Below are 24,970 nucleotides of genomic sequence, written 5' to 3' on the forward strand. Positions count from 1 at the left end.
AATGTTTTCAACTTACAGTGTGTGTCTGCTCAGTCCTGCACTGCTGAAGAGTGGCATACAATACAGTAATTGAAATCAAGCAGCCCTTGTGATAATATGTGTCAGGCTAGTCAATGGGAAAGCTTCTGCAGAATATCCAGGATATTAGGGAAAGCTAGAGAGCATAATTAGCCAGGTTAATGCCACACAGTGAAAAGGAAGCAGCGACTTGTGTGTTGCAGTATTTCAACCTGCTTCTGCTGAGGGCCTGAGTTGGGTGGCAGGATGTTAATAACAGTGGAATAGTGTTTAATTAGAGGACCACTTCCCGTTCGCACCTCTTCTCAGCACATCACCCTAACTCCCCCCGCCTGTCTGCCGCCCCACACTATTCTGACATCCCTGTCAGCCCAGGTCATTACCAGGGACTTTTAATGAATTTTGGGCATGTTTTTCTGTCTGCCTTACATCTAATTAGCTGACAATAATGTATCGAACTCAAGCACGAGCTAAATATAAATATGCATGAATCTGCAGCAAGAGAGAAGATGACACCTCTCAGAGCAGCGTGCAGTCGCTCTCGCCTTCCCGGTTAGTTGCAGTTCAGATCAGAGAGTCGACAACAGAACCTCTCAACTCCGCAGACACACATCATGTGTACGCTCCCACAAAGTCAGGCACTAATTATCCGGCAAAATCTGCTGCGCCTGCTCTTTGCTTCAAACAGCACACTCACATGAACACTGAAGTCTATCGCGCTGAGCACCACTTTAGGTTACCATGGATTCTTAAACAGATATGACAGACCCGGGGCCACTTATGGTATGTTTCCGATGCAACTGACACATAAGGATTATTGATCATGATAGCTAAACTTAAAGTCATAGGACTAATGGTGGAGAAACTCATGTAGATAATAGATTACAACTTTACCCTCTAACTGGTTGTGAATTCTGCACAGATAAGGACGAAAACAAATCAGAATCTATCTATGTAACTGATGGCTGTGAAACAGAGAATACATTATTTTCCTACTTTGGGCTACTTTTCATAGTTAAAGTACAGAGTTTCACTTTATAATTACAGCACTCTATGGTATGAGGAATCCTTACCTGTGATAGTGTTGAGAAACATGAGGTACTCAAAGTTTGAGATCTCTCTCCTCTGCCAGCGCTGGGTCATGTTGGAGGATTTGAAAAGCTGCCGAGGGGTGGCCATGGAGATGCGCCTAAAAACATTCAAACAACAAACCAGAAAACTATAATGTTGAACAATTAAGAAAAGAACATTCAGTAATTATGAGGCAAGCCTACATTTTAAAGATTGTTGACATCACAGAAAACTGATACAAGAACCGACTCAGGGACAGTTTCACCCCACAGGCCATAAGACTATTAAACACCTGAACTTTTGAAACAACATCCATAACATTCATCTGGCTGAAACTTACAAATTATTTATCTAATATATCATATTCCAATCACTTGTATATAGACTCTTATTGCACTATTACCTTTTTTGTATTTACTTGCACAATTATTTCAGTTTTTCAGTTTTATTGTGTTACACTGTTGGTGGAGCCTGTGACCTAAGATTGTCATCGTCATAACTACACTGTAGCTATGAACGTATGGCTAATAAAAGCCTTGAACCTTGATGACATTTAATAGCTGAAGACAAACTCTTGTCGTCCATTTTAGAATAAACATACCGAGAAGAGGTCCAGCTTCAGATGAGAGAACGAGTATAGCAGAACGGTTTTCCCAAGTTAAAAATGTTGATTTCAGTAAATTGAAAAAAAGATTTTATTTACAATTTGTTAACACAGGCTGGCTTGCTTTATATCCAATGAATTGACTTGGATGGAGATCTTGGGAAATTGTGTGTGTGTGTGTTGTAACAGTGTATAAATGGGCCTGTTAGCACTATGAGAGTCTGAAGGGAATATGTGGGTTTTCTCTGGTCTGTGGCCTGGCTGCAACCCTGCTGTATAAAGTCTTCTGTCAGAGAATGAGGTCAGTTCAGTCAGGGTCAGTGCACGTACACTTCAATAACTGCAGCACTGGGACTTCAAATGACTCTGCTGCAGGCTAGCTGTGCAGATGCTACACAACACAAAGGATGCAACATCCGCCATGAAGGAATTACATATGAGAAATATTTTACATTGTTTTGTATTTGCAACCCACCTGGCTTGCGGGAGTCCATAGCTGGTGCCCACTCCCACTCGAGGAAGACTATAGACCACTTTCTTTACCGTGGCCTGGTCAGGAAAGTTGAACATGACTGATGCTGTGAAACAGTGAGAGAAATCCCTTAGTGATGAAGAGCAGGAGAGGCACGGACTTCAAGTGCTGTAATTGGCACTTCCACTTACTTCTGTTGGCCATAAAGACCTCCATCGCTGTGTTCTGCAGGAGGTAGCGTCTAGAGAAAACTGCCCGAATCTCACTGAACATCCACTTACCATGTAAACCCTCAGTGTATGCTCGGACCTAGAAGGGCAGAGAAGAAGAGAGAATGTCCCTCAGGTTATAATAGCTGGATCAAACCAGAGATCATGTCTACTGTCTTTTTCTATATGCCTACTATACCATAAATCACCAGGACAGTATGTTACAGATGATGTCGTCTGATGAAGTCGAGCAACAGGCTTTACATTTTTGTTTAATGTTGCTCTACAGTGCTGCTGGAATTGCAGAACCCTATCACGATTGAAAGCAGAAAAGTCTCAGATTATGATTTAAATTATTAAAACTAAATAAATGTAGCTGCTGCTTTGCTGCAAAATGGACACAAGCGCATTACGTGAGCCAACACTGTTTTCCCAACTTTGTCAGATAACATGACAGAAGCAGACCCTGGCAAGAAGATCAATGTTTAACTCAACTCACTTAAAAGAAAGTTGGCAGCTGCTAGGTTTAAGAACATCTTTGTGAACCGTTTGTGGACACTACAACAATAGTCGGTTAGACATTGGCTAGAGCTCTAGTATGTATTCATTGTTTCACAACTGGCTGTGAAAACTGCTGCTTGTTTCTCTAACTTTTAGGCTTTTTAAATGAATCATTAATAAATATTCCATGATTTGTATCCAAAGTGCACTATTACAGTCCATTTAAAAATTGTTTTAAAAAGTAAGGGTTACTGAGACTTTGTATCACGACTCAATCCACCTTCTCCATTCAGAAATATAAACCTTTCTACAGAATCACTGTCAGTCTTTTACAACTTGTGATTGAAAGTACCGTCGGGTTTGTGAGACATAGATAATCAATGAAAACCATCAAGGAGAGGGGAGAGCAGACAAAGGATCATTAGTGCACCACTGGGACTGCAGGTCCACACACAGAAAACCAAGACGGTTGTTCTGACAGGTGAGAATGGTGCCCTCACACACCTTTCCCCCCCTCCTACTCTCTCACCTCCCTCTGACTGAACAATTGTGTCCAACAGTGTGAGCCACAGAGCAACCTCATCAACTTCCCAGGTTATAATCACACATAGGCTCTGTTCAGAGAGGGTGTGTGAGAGAGGATACAGATATAACAGGGTAGTAAGAAGGTGAGGCTTTACAGTACATGCGCAGGCGTGTGGGTGTCTGTATGTGTGTGGTGGGGGGTTATTGAGGTGGAGGAGGCATGGTGGGAGGGAGGGAAGCCAGAGTGAGATGTTCAGCTGGGTTAGGTCTGATGTTAATGCTCATTTCAAATAGTGACGGGCTCGGAGAGTGCAGCTCGAGCCGGGCCGCCTTCATTTCTCCCTGGGATAGCTCATGCCCGACCTCCGTGCTACGTCCAAAATCTCTGGAGCTCAATTAAAATTGGATTAGGTGGAGATGCTGGATGTGCAGCACAGCATCTCTGGTGCTCTCCTCCCAGTCATGCCCCGGCCTGACACCTCTGCAACCCCCAACTCAAACAGTTGTCATAGAGACAGCAAGGCCCGGAGGAGACAGCAAGGCCCGGAGGAGGTAGCGCGCTGACTGGCGAGGGAGTAGAGAGGAAGGGAGGTGAGGAGGAGGGACGTGGAGCTGTTGGCGCATTGTTGAGGGCCAGCAGTACCCCCCCACCCCCACCACAACACCCCCACCACAAACACCACCCCCTTCTCTGCAGCCAGATGTTGTGGAAGTAGTTTTATGAGTGCAATGCTGAAAGGCAACTCATACACATATGCATCATGGGAACAGCTGACTTCATCAAGGCACTCTTGAGCTGTTATTTGAATGCATATTAAGTCATTTAGATGTCAAGAGACTTTGAATGATTTGTCATGTTCTAAAAAGTCCCTATTCATGTTATCATAACGGCGCCATACATTTGCCTCCAAATTCTTCATTTGTTATATCATGTATTATTAAAGAAAATGTAACCAGCAAGAAGTGCAAACATGCAGATCACACAGGCTTGTCACTTCAGGATGTTAAGAATGGAAAAAGTCATAAAAGCAGCTATAAAATAGTAACTGATTGTCGATATAACATTATTTTAGTGCTGGCTGTCTCTTGTTACCCAGCTAAAGTGAACATTGTGCTGCTATGACAAAGTACAGGCCAAAGGGCTAGCTGTCAACAAAAGAGAGGCTAAAGAGGAGAAAAAAGAGCTGATTTCAAACAGCCAAGATCAAAAAATGTGTCATAACAACAAAGCTTTGGTCCAATCCAACACGCAGGGGCCCCTGTAGACTTGGAGATTTGACAAAGCCCAGCCCTCATTTTTGGAGGCCCAGCTGTAAAAAATGCCATTTAATGAACCTGTCTGCTGAAGCTGTCCCCTGCCTGTCAGAGGTGTCAGCCAGTGACAAGCGCTGGGGACGGCCGCCTCCAGTCACAGACAGGCCTGCCAGCTGGAGACTTCGGCCCCAATCTAATCACGCCACCAGGAAGGGACCGGCGCTCTGCTCTTGGTCTGTCACGCTCAGGGCTGGGGGAGCGGTGAGGGGGCGGGTGAAGGGGTCTGGTATGGCCGACAAGCGCAGTCTTTTGTTTCCACACAGGTCCCTCCACACAGGCTCATTAAGAGCCACAGGCGCATGCGCTGCCAGCTGCAGGGAGATACACCTCCACAGCATAATAGCCATAATGCAATTTAGCGTCTCTGTCCTCCCTCTCCTTTATTCCCTTTCTCTTCTCTCCCTGATTTGACAGAGGGCAGGCTGCATTCGGCCTGCAGAACATCACAGGTGGAGAACGGGAAAATATTGTGACAGATGAGATGAGGAGAGGCACAGGTGACACCAGTGTTTAGGCTGAAACTCATACATGATAATGTGCAGATGCTCAAATGGAGCACAAGGAAAGGAAGCCGCTTCATGCAAGGAAATAGATTCTAATCATATGTGACTTTGGAAAAGCTTTAACCCCACATTGGCTGAGGCACTATGACAGATGTTATTAATCAATCTAACGAAGCATTTTTTTTAAAACCTGATGCAATTTTCTCCAGTATGGGACAATACAATCCCCCTTCACTGCATTTATACCAAAACAGGAAAATAATATAATTCAGTGAGACCTCCAAGCCAGCATGACTGATATATTTATATGAGACTGTGGAGCATTCTGACAACCTGGTATCACAGCACCTCCGCTGCATTCATCTAAGATTTGTCTAATAGGCTTCCACTATAAAGCCTCACGACTGCATGGTCCCAGGCGGCCAGAGAGAACAGCCAAGTGGAAGAATAAGGGGAGGATACGAGAGGCAGTTTCATTTTGAGTGATATGACTACTCCCCCAGGAGCGAGTGGGATGGATTTCACACATGGCAATTTGGAGGATCAGCACACACTGCATATACAGTATTCAATGGCTGACCCCAGGCAAAATGGGCCAAATCTGTGAGGAGGTTGAGCAGTCGGAGAAAGCATAACGCCCGGTAACAGTGAGAGCAGAGAGCAACTCTAAACTAAGTTGGAAAGAATCATCAGCCAGAGACAATGTGGTAGACTGGGTCATAACAAATATTATAACACAAGAGGTTAAATCAGAAGCTAATCAAAATCAATAGAAAATAACTTAGAGGGTCTGTTAACCGAAATTACAAAAGAATACAAATATTTTCTTGCCAACCCGTGCAATGGAAGTGAACTGACATGTGTGTATGTGTGTATGCGCTGTATGAAATGTGCTCATGGAAATTAATTTGAATTGTCTTTTCAAAAACAATGGGGCCTTATAATATTTTCAGTGAAAACATCAAACAGAAACCATACGTGTGAATAAGTATAACAGTAAGCAAGAATATATCATTTTGTGTAATTTGTTTTTTGGCTACCCCTAACCTACCCTTTAAAAGTAAAATGTTTTCTTTCTAAAACCAATTCAGTTGTGGCACACAGTGTCAAATTAAACAACCATAACCATTTTAAACTGTATAAAGCCACGCAAACATAATTCTTAGTTCTTTGACCACGACGTCTCCAAATCCCCACTTTTATTTCAGCACTAATCCCTTTTCCATCCTAAAAGATTTATGCCTTAGCATCAAAGCATATTTCTCATATGATGCCACCTAAATGTGACAACTGTTATGAAATGTATAAATATAAAACTGCAACGATTCCCACAGATTATAAGTAGACAGTATTCCACCGGGTTCCTTACTGTGAGAGCCATATCTCAACTTCAATAAAGTAGCAAGCTCCTAATGCAGGTATTGGGGGAAAACAAGATTCAGATTTGCATAATCAGTGTCACTATACATTTGGGTGGTAGCTGGAGTGTGGCAAGATGACACAACTCGGGTGCTCTGGCAAGACCAGTGGGATAAAGGAGATGAATATGCATTAAATATGCTGACAGTTCACTGCCCCAAATGTCCAGCCGAGTTTGTCAATAACATTTATGTCAGGAATGGTATTTCACGCACATTAGCAGGCCCTGCAGCGCTGTCTTCAACACTGCCACGGTAGGACAGGTGGGAGGAGCCGTTCCCCTAGTATGCAATTTCTTCTTAAAGAGTCAAGGTTCTTTACATATTCTTTATATGTCAATGTTAAAATATAAACCCCCAAATAAATGCAGTGGAAAATAAATCCGAAGTTATTCAGACTTGGGGTTTTCATCACTAATGATTCCCAAACGTTGGTATCAAGCCACATGAAGCCTGCACAAGGCTTCTGAAAGGTTAGGAGGAACTTTACAAAACTAGAAGTGCAATCTGAGAGTGCAGGCCTCTTCCAGGGCTAAGTGCCATTTTGTCAATGATGAAAAAAGTGGGAAGAAAATGGTGTTTTGAATACCATGCCAATGCCTCGTGATTCGGTTACATTAGAAATGGGACTATCATTTTTCTCTGTAATATTGTTGTCAGACAAACAAACCAAAACGAAAACATTCCCTCTTTGTCAAACGTAATAAAATGAAACCGAAAAATAAATGCAATTTCCTTAAACAAGCAATAATTGCAAGTGCATGGTCACACCTCTACTGTACCCTTCACACAAGTATGGCAGAATGCAGAATTATTTTACTTTAGGAATAGCAAAAATACATTGGATTAAAAAAAAAAAAAAAGTTGAAACGACAGTTCTTCCCACACTGTAATATATCCTTTCCCACTTTCCTGTAATGCTATTTATAAATTAGATTGCTACTGTTGCTGCGTGTTGGAGATATTGACAGTAAAACATGTCTCCCTTCTCTCCACAAATAGAACTAAATGGAACTTTGCTTGTAGTGTTCACAGGTACAACACAAAATTACTAGCTGCTAAAGATAAACTGCAAACCCACAAATAAATAATTTGGATGTTGGGATCAAATGTGTCTTTAAAACTACTACTAGAGACATTTGAGGTTTTCACTGACTCACAGCTGTTAAGTTCAATCTTATAAGAACATTTCAACTGATTTCAATTTACACTGGTCCAATTTGCCAATGGAGTTTGTTGATGTTGTGATGTATGCCACTTCTCTGTATCAAAGAATGTTGCTTTTCATTGACAAGCCACCTCCAATGCAAGCTTTAAGAACTAACCCTTTGTATCAGGATAACTGATGTGAACGCAAGTCTGTTTCCATGAAATGCAATGTATGGTGTCTCCTTCCTGTAAGTGAAAACCTAATGACGTCTTACAAGTAAATGATATAGCTAATCAACAAACAAAACAAAGACACACCAAATGTAAACACACATATGAACATGCTCAAGTGATGACCCACAGCCACACACATACTGTACAGGCACACACTTAGTGAGCACATCATCCAGATAAACAGCTTGAGGGTGCCTTCACTAAGGAGCTCGGGAGAAGGGATGCAGTCATTTGGTATGGTGTCTTTCAGCAAGCTTTTCCTAATGGGACTTTTTCAGGGACTTGTCAGCCTTAAGATGACTGAAATCTCCGTGGCCTGAGTACCAGCTTCCTCTGGCTGCCACTGAGTGCCAAGCTGATCGCTCTAAATCCCACTTTTCTTTTCATTTTTTCCTGGTGGTGGTGCGTGGGGGGGATAGGGGCTCAGAGCAAGACAGAGAAGAAGGGAAAGAACGAGACAAGGATGGAGAGGCGGAGAGACAGAGTAGGAGTGGGACAGAAAGAGCAAGCGGTGAGACGAGAGGGCCTGATGAGCAATGAGCGCCTCACTCGTCCTCAATTAATCTTGTCTCTCTACCTTTGCCGCTTCCCTCAGCACCAAGGTAATAACGACACCCTCATCCATTATCCTTTTATCCCTGTTATTCACTGGGAATTGCTTAATAATATGTTACAGATTTGGCTTCCTTCGTATAATTCTTTCTGTCATTCGCAGTATATCATCTGGAAAACACACAGCCCCCTTTCTTCTGGACGCTCTTTGAGGATTATCGTGGGTGACACCTTCGGGATGCAGCCAGAATCTGGAGCATCATTTTTTCAGGCATGAAGTAGAATTACCCTGACTTATCTGTCATTGCCAAAAGCACAACAAGCCATTCAGGGCCAAAGCAAAGGTGGAACAGGTTCTTATCGGCTTCTCTGAACGAGAGGGCTTGTACATGTATGCTAATGAGGGCCTTTTGTCACACAGGCCCACCCCTTGGGGCTGAACGGGGCTTGCAGGGGGATGATAATCTGGCTGTTGAGTGCACTAGATAATTTGTACTTTATCCTCATGTAATTATATAGTTTAAATATTTTTACCAATGCTAAGCCTACGACATGAGGAAGTGTCTTAACCATGTCTACGTTTCTTAGCGGCGCTAGTTAGCGTGCATCTGACTCTCTCTCATAAAATCACGTAGGAGGAGTGCAGCACTGATATAATTACTCTGACTTTGGCCTGTGCTATGAATCCTCATATCATTCTATCCACCTTAGCAGGCAGGCATGAAGCCAAGCTAGCAGCCTGGGGGTATAGGAGACGACTCAGGAGACGTGAAAACATTGTTGCACAACTGAAAGAGCCCTCCCCATTTTTGTCAAGAAAGAACGATAGAGGAGACCAGGAAAATAGACTGAAAGGAGTAAAAGTAAGTGCAGAAGGGCAGCTTTGCAGTGACTTTAAGGGTCTCAATGCTGTCCAGTGGGATTCCACGCCATCTTGTGTTCCTGCCAAAGCCGACAGCCCCTGACAAGCTGCTTGGCGTGCTGTAATTTGACTAATTACATTGGATTAGACCATATTAATGCAAGCTGTTTTCTCTAGGGTCACTGACCCACCCAATGTGTGCCTCACTAGTTTCCCCCTATTCGGTGTAAACAAAACATGCACAAGGAGAAAAGTAGGCTTTTGGTTTCCTGAAATCATAAAACAAAGAAACATGTATCCGCGTCCCTGAGATTGTTTTTATAATGGGGGAGAATGTGTTTCAAAGCAGCGGCAGCAGCGAAAGCTGTGAGATACACCCTGTACTTTCCTGAGGCACATTATCATAGGACTCTTTGATGAGAAACCAAATCATTTGCCTGCTTTATCTCTCTGCAGGAAAATAAAAACAAAATAAAGACTTTAATGAATCTCACACAAGTCACAGACTTCACAATTGTTTGTTTACACAATAGTCGGGGGAGGGGGCTGAGGAGGGTCCGTCTTCATGCTAACAACAAAAGTGCAACATTTAATTTCATTTTAATTTAACATCTTATTAACGCAAACAATCAGGAGGAACTTTGATTAAGGCACTGTCTTTATGTTTGGGTTGGTCAGTCACACTTTAGTTTCTATGAGGAAATGGTGTGTTTAAATCAATGAATATTTATAAATAATAAAGGATACATTCTGCTAAAAAATGTGTAGAAAACCAGAGGGAAACTTATTTCTACAAAGGAAACCAAAGCAACCCTTATTTGCATTTGCAAAACTCCCAAATGAAAGGGGGGAAATGGCCCATAGAATATGTGTGTTTTAATACAATTGCTCTCCCAATTGTACTAAATCAATTTGAGTTTCACACAATGGAGCGGCAGCTTCACTGCTTGTATGTGCTCCTCTGCCTTGAACATGGTGTAATAATAGTCTTAAACCAGGCGTTATAAAGACAGAATACCAAAGAGGCTTACAGCCTTGGTTTCATGAAACATTTAGGTAAAAGTTCCAAGGGCTGGGGATGATGAAAGAAGGTAAGCTTGGAAATGGGCTTCTGGGATCCACAGCCCTTATTGTACAGAAGTCACATCGAATTAATACTGAGGGCCATTTTCAGCCTTTCTTCTCTTCAGCTTTTCAGAACGGATTAAGCTATGAAAACTCAGAAATTACTAAAGCACCTATTAGGCATAACCCTTTCTCCTCTTTCCCTTTGAACGTCATTCAATGCGCTTCACCTCAAATTGTTTGCATACTTGAAAGAACGGCTAATTTATAAAATGTGTCATATCAATTGTATTTCAATTTACAATAAGAAACCTATCCCTGCAATTTGTAAATACTTACTCACCCTTAAAAACATTTAACTCTATTTTACATTTTATAACCAAATGATCCTTTTATGCATCAGTACAGTAAACTGTGCTGTGGTTTAGTTTGACAATACAGGCCACAATATTTAGGCAGTTTACTGAAGCCCTCAGAGTGTTACTGTCACTGCTGAGTGTTTCCACGCTGATGCAGGGCCAGTGTTGCTAGCTCTCTGAGGCTCTTCGCACCCCTCTTTGCTTTCTCAATGGCTCTTCAAAGAAGCGCAGGGAGTGCATGAATTGTAATTATGGCTCCTAACAGGATTCAAGAGCGACCAAACGATGGCACTTGAGAAGCAGGTCGTGTGGAGTTAAACGGCTGTCAGACACTCAAAGCTCCCCAGCATGTGAACAAACCCACAAAGGCTGGACGTGGCCATTTCTAGGGCCCTCCTACCCACTCTCACTCTCATAGGGAGAGATTAAAAATCAAGTAAGGCCCCTCTAAAGACCCATATCGCCTTTCTGCATTTTCACCCAGTCTAAGTTACAATAATAGGGAGAGTGTTGCAGGTAAGATGCTGAACCTGACAGCAACAGATACATAACTATTGAGAGCTCCATGATATTGAATTAAGTCCAGATCAGTGAGGATGTTTAAAGAAATACATCCTAAGCAAATGTCAGGGTGAGTGACACAGCACTACAGAAGCATTGGAGGGGGGAAGCAAAGGCTTTGGAGAGTTCAGGTAATTGGTACCACCTGAGAAACCAATCTAACCACAGCGTCAGATTATCTCCCGACCTCGCCTTCAGAATAACGGAAAAGATCATCTGTGCTCCCCAGACAGTTTCAATGACTCACCAGGGCACAAGACCCCTCACCCTACATTAAAGAGACCAACCTTCAGTCAGGCGCTATCCAACTTCAGCCCCTTCCTACTCTCCAAAAGCACCCAAAAGAACCCGACCTGCAGCGTGAAGTTTCTATGCATGACCCTTATTAAACTTCTAATTGGATTGAGAGCCGCTAAGGAAAAAAATTCAACATCTCTCATTCAGCTGGGATTTTCTTTAGCATTCCTTCCAGTAGTTTGCTTCTTCGACAATAACATTCAAGATCAAGTCACTGAAGACTTTTTTTTGCCCTTTTCAACAAATAACCAGATTTCCCATAAAGCATGGGAGTATGGGCAAAACCTTTTTCACCTTTTCTTTTAAGGCATAGCACTATTTTCACAGGGTGCAAGTGACGGGCTGAAACAAAGCCCAGTGCTGGCCATTGTGTAGCCTTTCACTGTTGTAATGGTCTTAAAATGGCTACAAGCAGGGCCCTATTCAGTGGTGACCAGGCTGCTCAGCTCTCTTCTCCTTTTCCAACACAAACTCTGCACTGAGCGGGAACTCAGAGGTCAGCTGTTGAGGGAATGAGGGGCCGAGTTCACCCATAAGCACGAGTCTCAGACTGCCAGTGCCTGTAGAAGATCTTAACACATTTACATTAATTATGGGGAATAAATGGTGCCATAACAACAACATCAATCAGGTTCATTACAGAAAATAACATAATGACAATAATTACAATAATACCTCATTAAGAAAGAGAATGAGAGACGGGGGAGAATTAATAGCAGACAGGTGTACGACACACTGCAATTATGGAACCTGAAATTAGTTCATTGCCTCGAGGCAAACAGAAGAGAAAGGGAAGGTTGTAAATGAGGGTGTGTGTGTGTGTGTGTGTGTGTGTGTGTGTGTGTGTGTGTGTGTGTGTGTGTGTGTGTGTGTGTGTGTGGTGGGGGCTGGTTTCAGGGCTGGGAGTAGGACTGATAGAGAGAGTAGGACTGATAGAGAGAGGCTCACTGACAAAAAAGGAATTTCAAATAAGCAAACAAAAATGTCTTAAATGTGTAAATTAGGGAGAAAAATAAGAGGCAAAAGCAGCTTTTCCCTGCAGACTGGTGCCTTAGATGAGAAGGGAGCAGCGAAACGTGATCAAGGGGAGCCGTGGAGCGGTGCGGCAGGCGTCAAGATGAGCACTCAGCCAGCGAGTGGCAGCTTCTCCTTTTCCAGTCAATCATTCATTACAGAGCCAAGTGCTGTGGAGGAGTGCCTCCTCTTTTTGACCTATCATATTACTGCCTCTGTAAACTCCTAATCCTCCCTTCGTTAGATGGTGTCAACAGCCGACATGCTCTCACCCTGCGCCCGCACTCCTCGCTCAGACACCTCCAAGCCCTGCCAAGACCACAGAATTGACACTAATAAAATCGTTTGAAATTAAACAAGGTAGAACGGTATAACTGTATCCATCTTTTTGGTGCTCTCATCCTCCTTTTCACTTGCTTGTTTCTATCATTAAAAAGAGATTCAGAAATGCACTTACTTATTAGTCAACTTTCTTTTTTACCAAACACTTCAAGGCCCCCAGTAAGCAACTGTCTGACTTTAGCTCTGCAGTCAGTCATTGGCTGGTCTGAGCGGCCTGCTTCTTTTTGCCTTGGGGCTTTTCCTGAGCAGGAGAAAGCCTGGAGGCAGGAACCTGCACATCAGCACTTCTTCGTCCATCATGACTCTTTCATGGGGAGCCCGTCTCCTGAGCTTCTCTCCAGCCCAGTGAGATGACTACTATAATGAGTCCACCAGATGAAAGCCCAGCAGGACAAAACAACATTCAGATACATCTCCACTAACACTGCCACACACACCCACCGGGGTTAGCACCAATCAGGGAGTTGTTGTGTGAATGGTATTATTTAGGTAAACAAAGGAATCAGATGCAGACTGAAAAAAAGGAAACCAGATCAAGCACCTTTGTTTTGGCGTTGCTCCAAAAGGGAGTTCTGGGGTGGGTGATTATGAATAGATCATGCTGACGACAAACAACAGCAAACAATCCGGTTTATTACAAGCATGTGTAAACATATCACATAGCAAACTGTCCTTCACTCACATAAAAACAGACCCCTGTCCTCACACTCACACACATATACACACAGTGTGTGGTTGGGTTTAGGAAGGGGCCCAATTTAAACCTGACAGATACTATATAGTACACACTCAAGGAAATGGTAGCACGGATGGTGCTGAGTTTTGCTGAAAGTGACACCGTCCTAACAAAACTATACATGTTTGATAGCCAACAAAGTTCATTCATGTCTTAATGACATACAGCACATAAGCCTTTTTTCCGTGTTAGGAGCCAACAAATCTAACCTTATCGGAATATATATGTAAATTTGTAAGATAAACTTTGTCATGGTTGCGACACACCTACCATATAACACGGTTTGAGGGATGTTAATTACCGTGTAAAATAAGCAATTGGCATCCTGTCCCATATGTCCCACTTTTTCTGTGAGGGAGATGGAAATGAGGTTGGGTAGATTTGATTGTGACATGCTCCTCATCTGCACTCCACAATGTGTGGCTTCTCCAGTAACAGGCTAATATTCAGCACAGCTCACCCCCACCAGAACTAATGAAAGTAGACAAAATGTCTCTGCTGCCATCTTTGTCTAGCATCCGCTCAGGGTGAGCCTCCCTCGTTCCCTCCTTTCCTTTTCACCTCCCCTCTTGAAGGGATGGTGACAGCGGCATAAAATGGTGGCGAGCAAATGTTCCTTCCATGTGGCAGCAGTGGTGGGGGTGACAGGCCAGGCTGAGGCCAGCACTATCAGCAGTGTCTGGCTGTTGCTTTGAACAACCTGGATGGTCGCCATGGAAGATCAGAGTTGATGAGACACCAGCAGCTCCAAACAAAAGCAGCTCCAAACCAAATCAAGAAACAGTCTGGGCAGCCAACCATCCTTAAAAACATATCAGTTCTTTGTTGAAATTGTTTAAATTAAACTTAGTCTTCCAAGGTGGCTTGTTCCTAACTGATTGCACATCACCAAGTTATTCCTTGTAGGCTGTTTAGAGATTAATGTGCAGAATTCCCTTTAGAAATGATGTTTAGAACATGATTAAACCAACATGGTATTTTATTAGAAGTACATTTGAGATATAAAACGTTTAGATTATTATTAAGTTTAAGGATAGAGTATGTAATAAATTGGCATTCATTTGTAATGTTGGGTTATATAAATAAAATAACTTGAAATATAAGAAATTCAATAAAAAAAGATGACTTTAAGAATATCTACGCATAAATTAAACTCCTGAACAAAGCAAACTCGCTTCATCCAGAAATGTGTGGTTTAGTCATTCAGGGGTCTGTTAGTTAACCCTGAGCTCAGAGGAGGATGAAGCAAGGGCATAAATCACAGAGTGAAACAAGGCAGACTCCTCCGATTCATTAATGGAAATGATCTGTCAATATGCTGGAGTCAATTCACACGTGTCAGCTGGGCTCAGCACACAATGGGCCAGCCAACTTATGAACTCCCAGCACCACTCCACCGAGTCCATAAAACAACTGGCATCGCCGCTGGGGAGCACCCTGAGACACCACCCTCTTGCACAGACCACCAGATGACACAGATGGGGCGAAACCAAACAAAGACGAGACTCCCTTTGTACCGAGAGGGACCCCTTTCAAAAGCCATTCATGCAACAAATTGGGGAAATCTGGCCACGCAACACTCTGGGTTTGCTCTTTTATTAGCGTGAGCCTCACGTCACAGTAAGTGAAATCAGATGTATGGCCCTCTGCTACAACGAAAGTTAAAATCAGGCACATTTTTAAGAGACAAAAACTTTTTTTAAAGCCATGTTAACCAACAACAGTTTAGCTGTGTGAACCAGGGACAGCATGCCTTTTAGCACAAAGATAAGCTAATGACAACAACTACCAATAAGGGTGATGCTGATCCAGGCTATCATGTCCTCGACACTAGATTGTTTGGCTAAATATAGAGCTAACTTTCCAACAGGACACAGTTTTATTGTTAAATCATGTTGACAAGCTTCCAAGCAAATGTTAGTTAATTATAGTTTCTATTTTTAGTCATATGTATTGATTTAAGTAGCAGATAGTAAGGATTCACAGAGATGTATTACTTTTTATATCAGTCCCGGGTATTGTAAGGTAGTCGTCCATTTTATGCAGTAGCAGTCTTAAGCTTTAGTGCTTTCAAAAGGCAGTCCATCAGTTAGGGAGGTTTGTTTCCATGTAGGTCATTAAATGTGCACACAGGCTCTCTCTTATTAGGCCCTCTGCATGTTCTTGTTCTCTCTCAGCTGCACACCCTTTGCTGCTGCAGCAATCTGCATAGAGGGACATTTGTCATCATTAGCCTTGCTCTGACAGTTGGCACCCGGCACCTCAGATCTCTAAGACTGGCAATTATGAACCCTTCATCCCTTGTTTAGGCAACACCGCCTAATTTTATCACATGTTTCACCAGCAGTATTTGATTACCAACAGCCCCAAAACTACAATATGCCACCAATTCTTCCATTCTCTTTGTTATGTGCTTCTTACTCCTACTCTAAGATCATATGACACGTGGGAGAGAACTGTTAATCTGAGCTTTGAAATGACTTATAAGACACATGGGCAGCGGAGAGGACTGTAGATGAGCATCATGGGGTCAGTGGGCAGATGATTACAGCGCCCACCTTCAGATGCTAGACATCTCGCAGACATTAAGATTAATCACACTGCTGCTGCTGAATGCTTGCCTTTTACCACAGACAAGATGGGATATAGAGTTTTCCCAACAAATAAAATAATCTCCAAATAAACTACTTAGTTCTTAAGAACAATCTAAACTTCAACCATTTGTAGAAACAGGAAAAGCACTGAGTAAAGAAATAATAAACCAGCCACAAATTCCACCCCGTCTCCATTAAACCCCATGTTTAGCATTGTCATGTACAACTAAATACAACGCTAAACTGCCTGCTAATAAAACCGGTGGAAAACACTGCACCAGCACTTTTACTGCGCTCAACTGCCAACTGCATAACCTGTGCAAGACAAAAAGTGCACTGAACACAATGTTAGCCTGTTTTATCCTTTTGTGAAGAAAACCACACATTTTCTGGATCGTTATTTTGGCAAAGAAAACAGAATTGTATTCATGCTAAATTCATGCAAATACATGCATGTAATTTATCACAAGGCTGACAAGCGTACCATATTGCAGAGGGGAGGGGTGAAGGGCCAAATGAAGCTCAGACAATCAATTAACTTTGATAATTTACACTCTGTTTTATCAAAAATGTCCATCATTCTGGTACGTTAGGTCTTCTGTGTGTGTATATGATATAGATATGGTGCACCGTTAACAATGCCTCTTGAGTAGATCAGTAGTGGGTTTCTTAGAGCCTCTGGCTATGTGGTCCAGCTTCCTGCCTTGCTGCTAATACACAGCAGAGAATAAAACACATGAATGGACACAATCCAAAGGGGGTCCTCAATGAGGCTCCGGGCCCAAAAATGAACTGGCCTCCTACAGAGACACCATATTGCTTGAAATAATAATGTTCCTTTATTAAAAAACCCTAAGACAATTTAATTTGTGACAAATACAATTATAGGAAATCAAAGTGAGTGGCTATCCCATGAGATTAAAGTATATTATTTTCACAGTTTGAGAGCCAGTGTTGATGTCACGTATCTGAAGTGTCACTGCTTTTAATCTGATTTATATAGAAATATGTCATCCGATTAAGTCTACTTTGACTAATCTGCATATTAGCTCGGGAGCTAGCTGCACTCCCTTTGTATGGGACAAGACTTGAGAGTCTCTTTTCCAAAACTAAATGACCCCAGGAATTTAATGAAAAAGCATATGGCAGACCTTTTTTGTTTTCGTGTAATAGGATTATTAAAATTAAGAAAACATCACCCTTAATTATGATACCAGTCACAGGATTGCTGGTCATTAAAGGTCTTGATCTTAAAATCAGTTGAATGCTATACTAATATAAAGTCATTAACTATTTTGTTAATAGTCATGAAGTATTGTAATACAGATCATTGAAACCTAAAGACAGCACCCATACATGTATAACCTTTTGTTTATGAAATAGATTTAAAGCTGGAGCAATAGAGAATAGTGTCAAAATAGTCAATAAACTATCACGTTTCTAGAGAATGGGTTTTTTTATTTCCCCCCTGGAGATCTCTTTAAGAATATTATTATTTTTCAATAAATGCTTGAGGCTACATACTGTTTTGTACATACAATAAAAATCATTTGACTAAGATTATGCTCATTTGTAGATAACACACAATGTATGTCTTAGTTGAATACTTATATGTATATATTATAACTAATGCATGTGTATAATTACTGCATAAAGCCTCAAGGATTAAATATAAAATAAGGCAATACACATTTGATGATTTTAGCTACAATCAGTGGAATATCATTTTAAGTCACTCAAAACACTCGGGGTGTCATCAGAGAGCAATTTCAGCCATCAGACAAGCCCCATTGACCTTATGCCCGTCGATGTTAACAGGACGATCAGTCTTAGAAGAAAGGAAAAAGAAAAAGGGAGAAGAAAAAATGAATAACTGTAGAGGCATGCTTTGGAAACAAAGAGGCCTTGACAACAGGGTCACATGCTCGTGCAAAATTAGAGGAAGTAGAAGTCATTGTATTGATTTACACAATCGTGCATGCATTTTGCTGGGTCAGAAATAGGCCTGTACTGGAATCACAGCCCCATATATCACACTGGAGGGCCTCCAATAGCATAGTGGGATAGTGAATGAAGCAACAAAGCTTGTAATGTTGTCATGGTAAAGATATGGGTAAGAAGCTTTGCTTGTCTAAGACTAGACCTGACAACTGCTGGAGTCTTGGGACTGCAGAGCAGGTTGAGTTACTGTGGGATCTGAGCAGCCACATGCTTTAGATTAAGAGGTGATAATCTCAATGAAAATCCCCCCTTCTATCGCGCATACGAATGGTCAAAGGCCGGAGCACAAACTCAAACGGTGCAACTGGATTCAGAGGTGACTTGGAGCAAGATAGCCTGGAAAGTGAGGCTAGCCTGGTTTCAATAAAAGGCAAGTATACTGCTGGGCCACAGACAGTGGGAGAGAGCGAGAGAAAAGACTATCAAAGCCTCAGAGGGCAGGAGGCTTTTAGCTACCTCTCACATGAGAACCTTTCATAATGTCCTCCATATACTTCAGAAATATGCCAATGAGAATCTATATTTTTGATGGAATTTGATAAGAACTACAAATCCACCTAATCTTATTATTTAATGTTGTATTTGACCTTTATAGAGCTCTACCATGTCCCATAATTAGGATTTTGAGAAGAGAAAGGGACACTATATACATATCTGACATTTCTGTTTGGTATAACGGTGTTAAATTATCACTTGGATTTGCCAAGAAGCCATAGCAGTGTGTCCATGACATGCTGTGACGATAATGGGAGTCACCCATCTATCAGGGTTGTTCCCGCACACACACGACAGCTCCTGCTCAGCCGCATCCATGTAGTGAGTCAGAGCTGACGAGCGCCGCTCTGCCCTCATAATGTCTGGTCGTATGCAGTTCTTAGCAGAGATGAGTGTAAATGCCATTGTGTGTTCCTTATCTGATCCGAGCAGCATTATCTTTTTGAAGTCCTCTTCAAAGCAAGCACTATACCTTGTGAGATGGAGTGCCAGAGAAATGATGAGAGCCAGAGAGGGTTTAGTGTGGATGCAAGATCTCTTAATTGTGGATCAATGTCTGAATCAACCTAAGAGAGCTGTGCCTTAAAGCAACAAACTGGAACATTATGGGACACTGCGTAAAATGGTCAGCCATGTTGCAGTATATTGATATTCATGTTTTTAATCTAGGTTTTCTCCCTTTTATTATGCATTCAAACTATGTTTATCATGGTATTGTTTTTGTGTTGCATTGTTGCTATCTTTTTTGTTGTTGTTATAATATAATTACCCAATAATGTGTTGTGAAATACCAATTTATATTATTAATTTCACCTTAATGTGAAATTGAATGCTGACATTTTACAAAACAAATAAAAAAGAATAGAATAGAATATAATATTATTTTACACTTTCTTCTTTCTTTTGGCAGATGAACACAATAAAACATTGATATGTATACGCATGTAATGGGCTTTCATTTTGAGCAATGTAAGAAAGAAATAATCATCAATAGCACAACTGTTATATATTTATATTCCTAAAATATACAGTAGCGTAAAATAATTAAATTACTGGAAATATTGCGCTAGAATTGTTGCACAACATCAGGATGTTGCCTCGCAGCAAAAGAGCAAAACAATCTGTAAAAAGAGCGCGAGTTGTAAATTGATATATATAAACACTCTATAATTAATGTGTCAAATATAATCACAATTATAAATATAAACAACGCGATATGTTTCAGAAATAAACCTGCTCAACAGACTGTTGAGTTGAACTAACCCTTAAAGATATAATACATAAACTGTATTATATTGAATATATGCATGGATTCAAAAAGCAAACGCCTAAATATGCTAAAACTTTTTTATATTGTTCGTTTCGTTCGCATTAAAAAGTACCTACATTAAAAAGTTATAATATTGTGATGCACCTTAATAAATTAGATCCGAACCACATGGAGAAAAAGAAAATATTTAAATGATACGAAAATGATCAAAGTTTATTATCCCAACAAAATATCACAATTCTACATCCACCTACGGTTTAATATATTATTCAATAGAGCGGACTAAAAAACAGCAGATGTAGTCCAAGAAAAAGCAACGTAACGCAGTGATATGTTGTTTTTTTCTTCTCCCAAAATGCCTAGGTGTACTTCCGCTCCTTGATATACTACTACTAGCCTACCTGTACCTTTTACATGTATATAACAGCCGGGGATGAATTTGTTTTCGATAAACTGGAAAGCGGTGACGCATCGGACAGCGATTGGACATCTTGGTTTCAACTCCTCCCTTATAATAAAGAGTGTGTGTGTCTCCTGTTGTAAAACACAGCAACACCGGACGTCTGCGTCAGGAGGGCACACTCCACTCTGAGCAATTACGCGGACTCCTAACTGGCACAGTGATCAGAAAGAAACCAAAAGGCTTTTTTTTTTTTTAAATGGACTTTTAGCGATCCTGAGGACTTGCTTCGTGCACTTCAATGCAACTCTGAATGTTATGATATCATTATCACGAATGTGCTCCGAGCACAGCTTAAAATAGGTGTCTTATAAATAGGCATTTTATTTCTTTTTAAATAGATTCTTTCTTCTCTTAAATTGGCTCCCGTAATAACCGTCGCGTTGGATCCCTCGGCTTACTGCGAGACTCCGGTGTACAACCCGGATCTCTGCCCAAACATGATAGCCGCCCAGGCAAAGTTGGTGTATCACCTCAACAAATACTACAACGAGAAATGTCAGTCTCGAAAAGCAGCCATCTCCAAGAGCATCCGGGAGGTGTGCAAGGTGGTAACGGATGTCCTGAAGGAGGTCGAGGCGCAGGAGCCCCGCTTCATCAGCTCTCTCAGCGAAATGGATAATCGTTTCGAGGGACTGGAGGTCACTTCACCCACCGAGTTCGAGGTTGTGCTCTATCTGAATCAGATGGGAGTATTCAACTTTGTGGATGACGGGTCACTCCCGGGCTGTGCCGTGCTCAAGCTCAGCGACGGCCGCAAGAGAAGCATGTCTCTCTGGGTTGAATTCATCACAGCCTCCGGTTACCTCTCGGCGCGCAAGATCCGCTCGAGATTTCAGACACTGGTGGCGCAGGCTGTGGATAAATGCAGCTACAGAGATGTTATCAAAATGGTCGCTGACACAAGTGAGGTGAAGTTGCGCATCAGAGACAGATATGTGGTGCAAATCACGCCGGCGTTCAAGTGCACTGGGATCTGGCCACGAAGCGCTGCGCACTGGCCTCTCCCCCACATCCCCTGGCCGGGACCTAACCGAGTGGCAGAAGTCAAGGCGGAAGGTTTCAATCTTTTATCCAAAGAGTGCTACTCCCTGAACGGCAAGCAGAGCTCAGCAGAGAGCGACGCCTGGGTCTTGCAGTTCGCCGAGGCCGAGAACCGGCTGATCCTGGGTGGATGCAGGAAGAAATGCTTGTCAGTCCTCAAAACGTTGCGTGATCGTCACCTCGAACTGCCCGGAACACCCCTGAACAACTACCACATGAAAACTTTGGTTTCCTACGAGTGTGAGAAGCATCCCAGGGAGTCAGACTGGGATGAGAACTGCCTCGGAGACCGCCTGAACGGGATACTATTGCAGCTGATTTCATGTTTGCAGTGCAGAAGGTGCCCGCATTATTTCCTCCCTACTTTAGACCTGTTTCAAGGAAAACCTCACTCTTCTCTAGAGAATGCAGCCAAACAGACTTGGCGACTGGCAAGAGAAATACTGACCAACCCCAAAAGCTTGGAGAAACTCTGAGGTAAAACATATGTTAGTTCACCTCGTCTTAAAACATGTGGTAAAAAGGCCTAACGAGTTCATTAACGGACAGAAACACATTGCCAACCAATTTGCAAAGTCTTATGAAATGTGACTGTCCTCTGTCGTTGAATATTTGTTTGGCATAGCCTCTTTTGATATTTGTAATGACGGTTAAGTTTGCCCTTATCCCCCGTGCACCTTTTGGCGGTGTCAATATTTCAGAGCAAATTAAAATTATTGGCTAAACCAGGAGGCCACACCAACAGTGGTTCTTTTCTCTCCGTGCCACACGGTTGCCTAAATCCGATATTTCCTTAAATAATCAAATTAAGCCCCGTGGGAAACTTGGGAAATAAAATAAAAACACACATCTGTACATTTTATACTGTAAATACCTTCATAGATTGTGATTCCAGTGGTCTGAAATTGTGAATGTTGTTCTGTGACACGTAAATAGGATCCACCTGTTTAAATTTACTTCTGAACTTTTTTTTTATCTGGTAGAAACGTTATTAATTTATACTTGCATCAGTGGTAGTCTGATTCATCTGTTTAAATGGACATTGTCTAATTTTTTAAGTTTACATTTTGATAGGCGTACAACATTTGCTTCATTGAAAACATTCCAGCAATTTACTTGAATTATTATTTAAAGTACTCGAACATGTTTTGGTTGTTGTTTATCTCTACCATGCTTAGGCCTACATGATAAAAAAATGAAAATGATAACATGTATAGTATAAATATATATATTACAGTTTAATTGAAAAAAATGCACTTGAAATACACTGGATTATAACATCTGTGATCTGATTTTTTTATTTCTGTCTTTGATCTAATTTAAAGCGCTAATAAAACGAGCTGTTTTATATTTGTGTCCCATTATGGTTTTCTTAAATGTGTTTTCAACAGTAGTGAAGCAGGCCTAATGCCATGCGATAATAATATAATGAAATCGTTCAGGGTCTCTTGTTCTTGTAGGCTTTATAGGCGTTTTATATGGATGAGCTTGACATCTTTAAAAAATAGGGAAATAGGAATGAATAATTTCCATACACAGCTTTTAAAACAGACCTTCTATCAGTTAATATTTTTCAAAATACAACTTCCGTGCCATATATTCGCTTGTATCGTTTGATTGTTGAACCTGAATGACGAGGCCACAATTATCATTACAATATATATTTAAAAAATGCTTCAATAACAGAGCACATTTAAAACACGAAATAGAAATAAACAAGGAATTTAGAACACAAGTTGCGCACAACACGTCATTAAATGAATACAAAAACAGAACATGGAAACATGGTGCAGCGCACCAGGCGCTTTTCCTTTATAACAATGTTGTATTTAAAATACAGTAAAAGTGGTTATCTTCTTGTTGGCCAGTTAGAATAAAATAAACCCCCACTGGGAAACACGTATATAGCCAAACGACACTTTGAACTTGGGCAGTACACTTGCTTGCAGGTTACTTACCTTAGAGTCAACCCTTTTGAAGGCGGGGTCATCCTCGTCCACCTCGAAGTAGATTTCGGTGGTGGTGATGGACAGAGTCCCCCGGGCCACCAGGACGGGGGCCACAAGCTGGGCCGGGCTGCTCAGGATCACTGGGCCTGCAGAGAGGGGGCAGCCATGCTAAATCAGTTACATGGAACAAATGTTATATTTATGTTAATAAAGCAGGTGGAGGAGAAGTCTGTAGGCTATTATCAGTGCATTTACATTGAATATAGCATAATCACCTGTTTGCATTAAATTGCTGCATTTGGACCATGCAGCTATAAACACTCAATCATTTTTTAAATTTATTATTGTACATGAGGCAAATATTATGCATTATTAAAGTCTTAATTTGTATACGCCCTATTATTCATCGACTTACAAATCAATGGAGCTGAACGCCCTTTTGTCTTTGTTGTGGTCGTATGCGCCGCCTTTAATACGCATATGTGTCTATAGCACTTAAAACATAAACATGTTTTATTATTGGATCCGACCAAATGCATCACCACTATTTCGAGTTAAATAAAATAATGAATTTATTTTCCTCACATGATAATACCATCATAACGTGTTTGCAGTGCCGGTCTGAAATCAAAATGTATCGCTGGCATTCAGGGCTGCTTAAAAATTAGAAGCCAAAAATAAAAATACTGCTTTTTATTTTGCAATAGACTTAAAAAACACACGTAAAACAAACTAAAATACTGTTCTCAAGTCCTAATAATTGTCCAGAATTTAAGATGGCTTTGTGACCCTGCCAGCTGATAGCGATCACATCTTTATTTCAGTTCCCCCTCCTTCTCTTCCTCTGCTTCATCCTCCATGTTCTCAAATCAGTGTCGCTGTGGAGCACCGTTACAGTCATGTGTATGCTCTCACACGCAAGCTTTGGAAACCAAGATATTTATCGATCCCTTAAACTCCAAAGAGCCACTTTAATGTCTCATCAATCTTAATCTGCGTTCATCAGCCAATTATACCCGATAGTGTTACAGGAATACAAGTGGATTTCGGTCTCAACTCCCCCAGCGCCCCTTCATCGCTCCTCAGGCTGCAGGCAGACCGCCCTCTCCGGGTCTCTCTCAGCGCTGCTCGGCTCCATTAACGGTGATCCTATCTGCTGATGCTATCAGACCAGGCGCTACACGTTGCTTACAAGCTCCATATACAAACTTCCACTGACCTATTTTACTCATTTCAAATCTATTAATAAAAGAGAAAATAAAAAACAACAAACAATTGCAAGCCATATTGTAACTATTAATTCTGCCAATTCATATGTCTTTATGTTCACTAGCCCCTTAATTACATCCTA

General features: G+C 41.6%; 2 protein-coding genes across 4 annotated transcripts in view; one reads left to right on the top strand and one right to left on the bottom strand.

The window, feature by feature from the left end:
* LOC117457231 (neurobeachin-like) overlaps window positions 1–24,970 on the bottom strand; it is a 223,104-nt gene that overhangs the window by 34,584 nt on the left and 163,550 nt on the right. For all 3 annotated transcript variants that reach the window (XM_034097171.2, XM_034097172.2, XM_034097173.2), the window contains 4 exons: window positions 23,629–23,765; window positions 2,357–2,474; window positions 2,169–2,271; window positions 1,092–1,207 (listed from right to left, as the gene is read on the bottom strand). In XM_034097171.2, the coding sequence (XP_033953062.1) occupies window positions 1,092–1,207; window positions 2,169–2,271; window positions 2,357–2,474; window positions 23,629–23,765 (474 nt within the window). The remainder of the gene's footprint in view (window positions 1–1,091; window positions 1,208–2,168; window positions 2,272–2,356; window positions 2,475–23,628; window positions 23,766–24,970) is intronic.
* On the top strand, window positions 20,723–22,999 carry mab21l1 (mab-21-like 1). Its single transcript, XM_034097208.1, has one exon. The coding sequence runs from the start codon at window positions 21,067–21,069 to the stop codon at window positions 22,144–22,146; it is 1,080 nt and encodes a 359-aa protein (XP_033953099.1). The 5' UTR covers window positions 20,723–21,066; the 3' UTR covers window positions 22,147–22,999.

This window comes from Pseudochaenichthys georgianus, chromosome 13, assembly GCF_902827115.2.
Source record: "Pseudochaenichthys georgianus chromosome 13, fPseGeo1.2, whole genome shotgun sequence".
Classification (NCBI taxonomy): domain Eukaryota; kingdom Metazoa; phylum Chordata; class Actinopteri; order Perciformes; family Channichthyidae; genus Pseudochaenichthys; species Pseudochaenichthys georgianus.

Excerpts from the sequence above, each read along its gene's own strand:
- mab21l1 (XM_034097208.1), top strand. The coding sequence starts at position 21,067 with ATGATAGCCGCCCAGGCAAAGTTGGTGTATCACCTCAACAAATACTAC.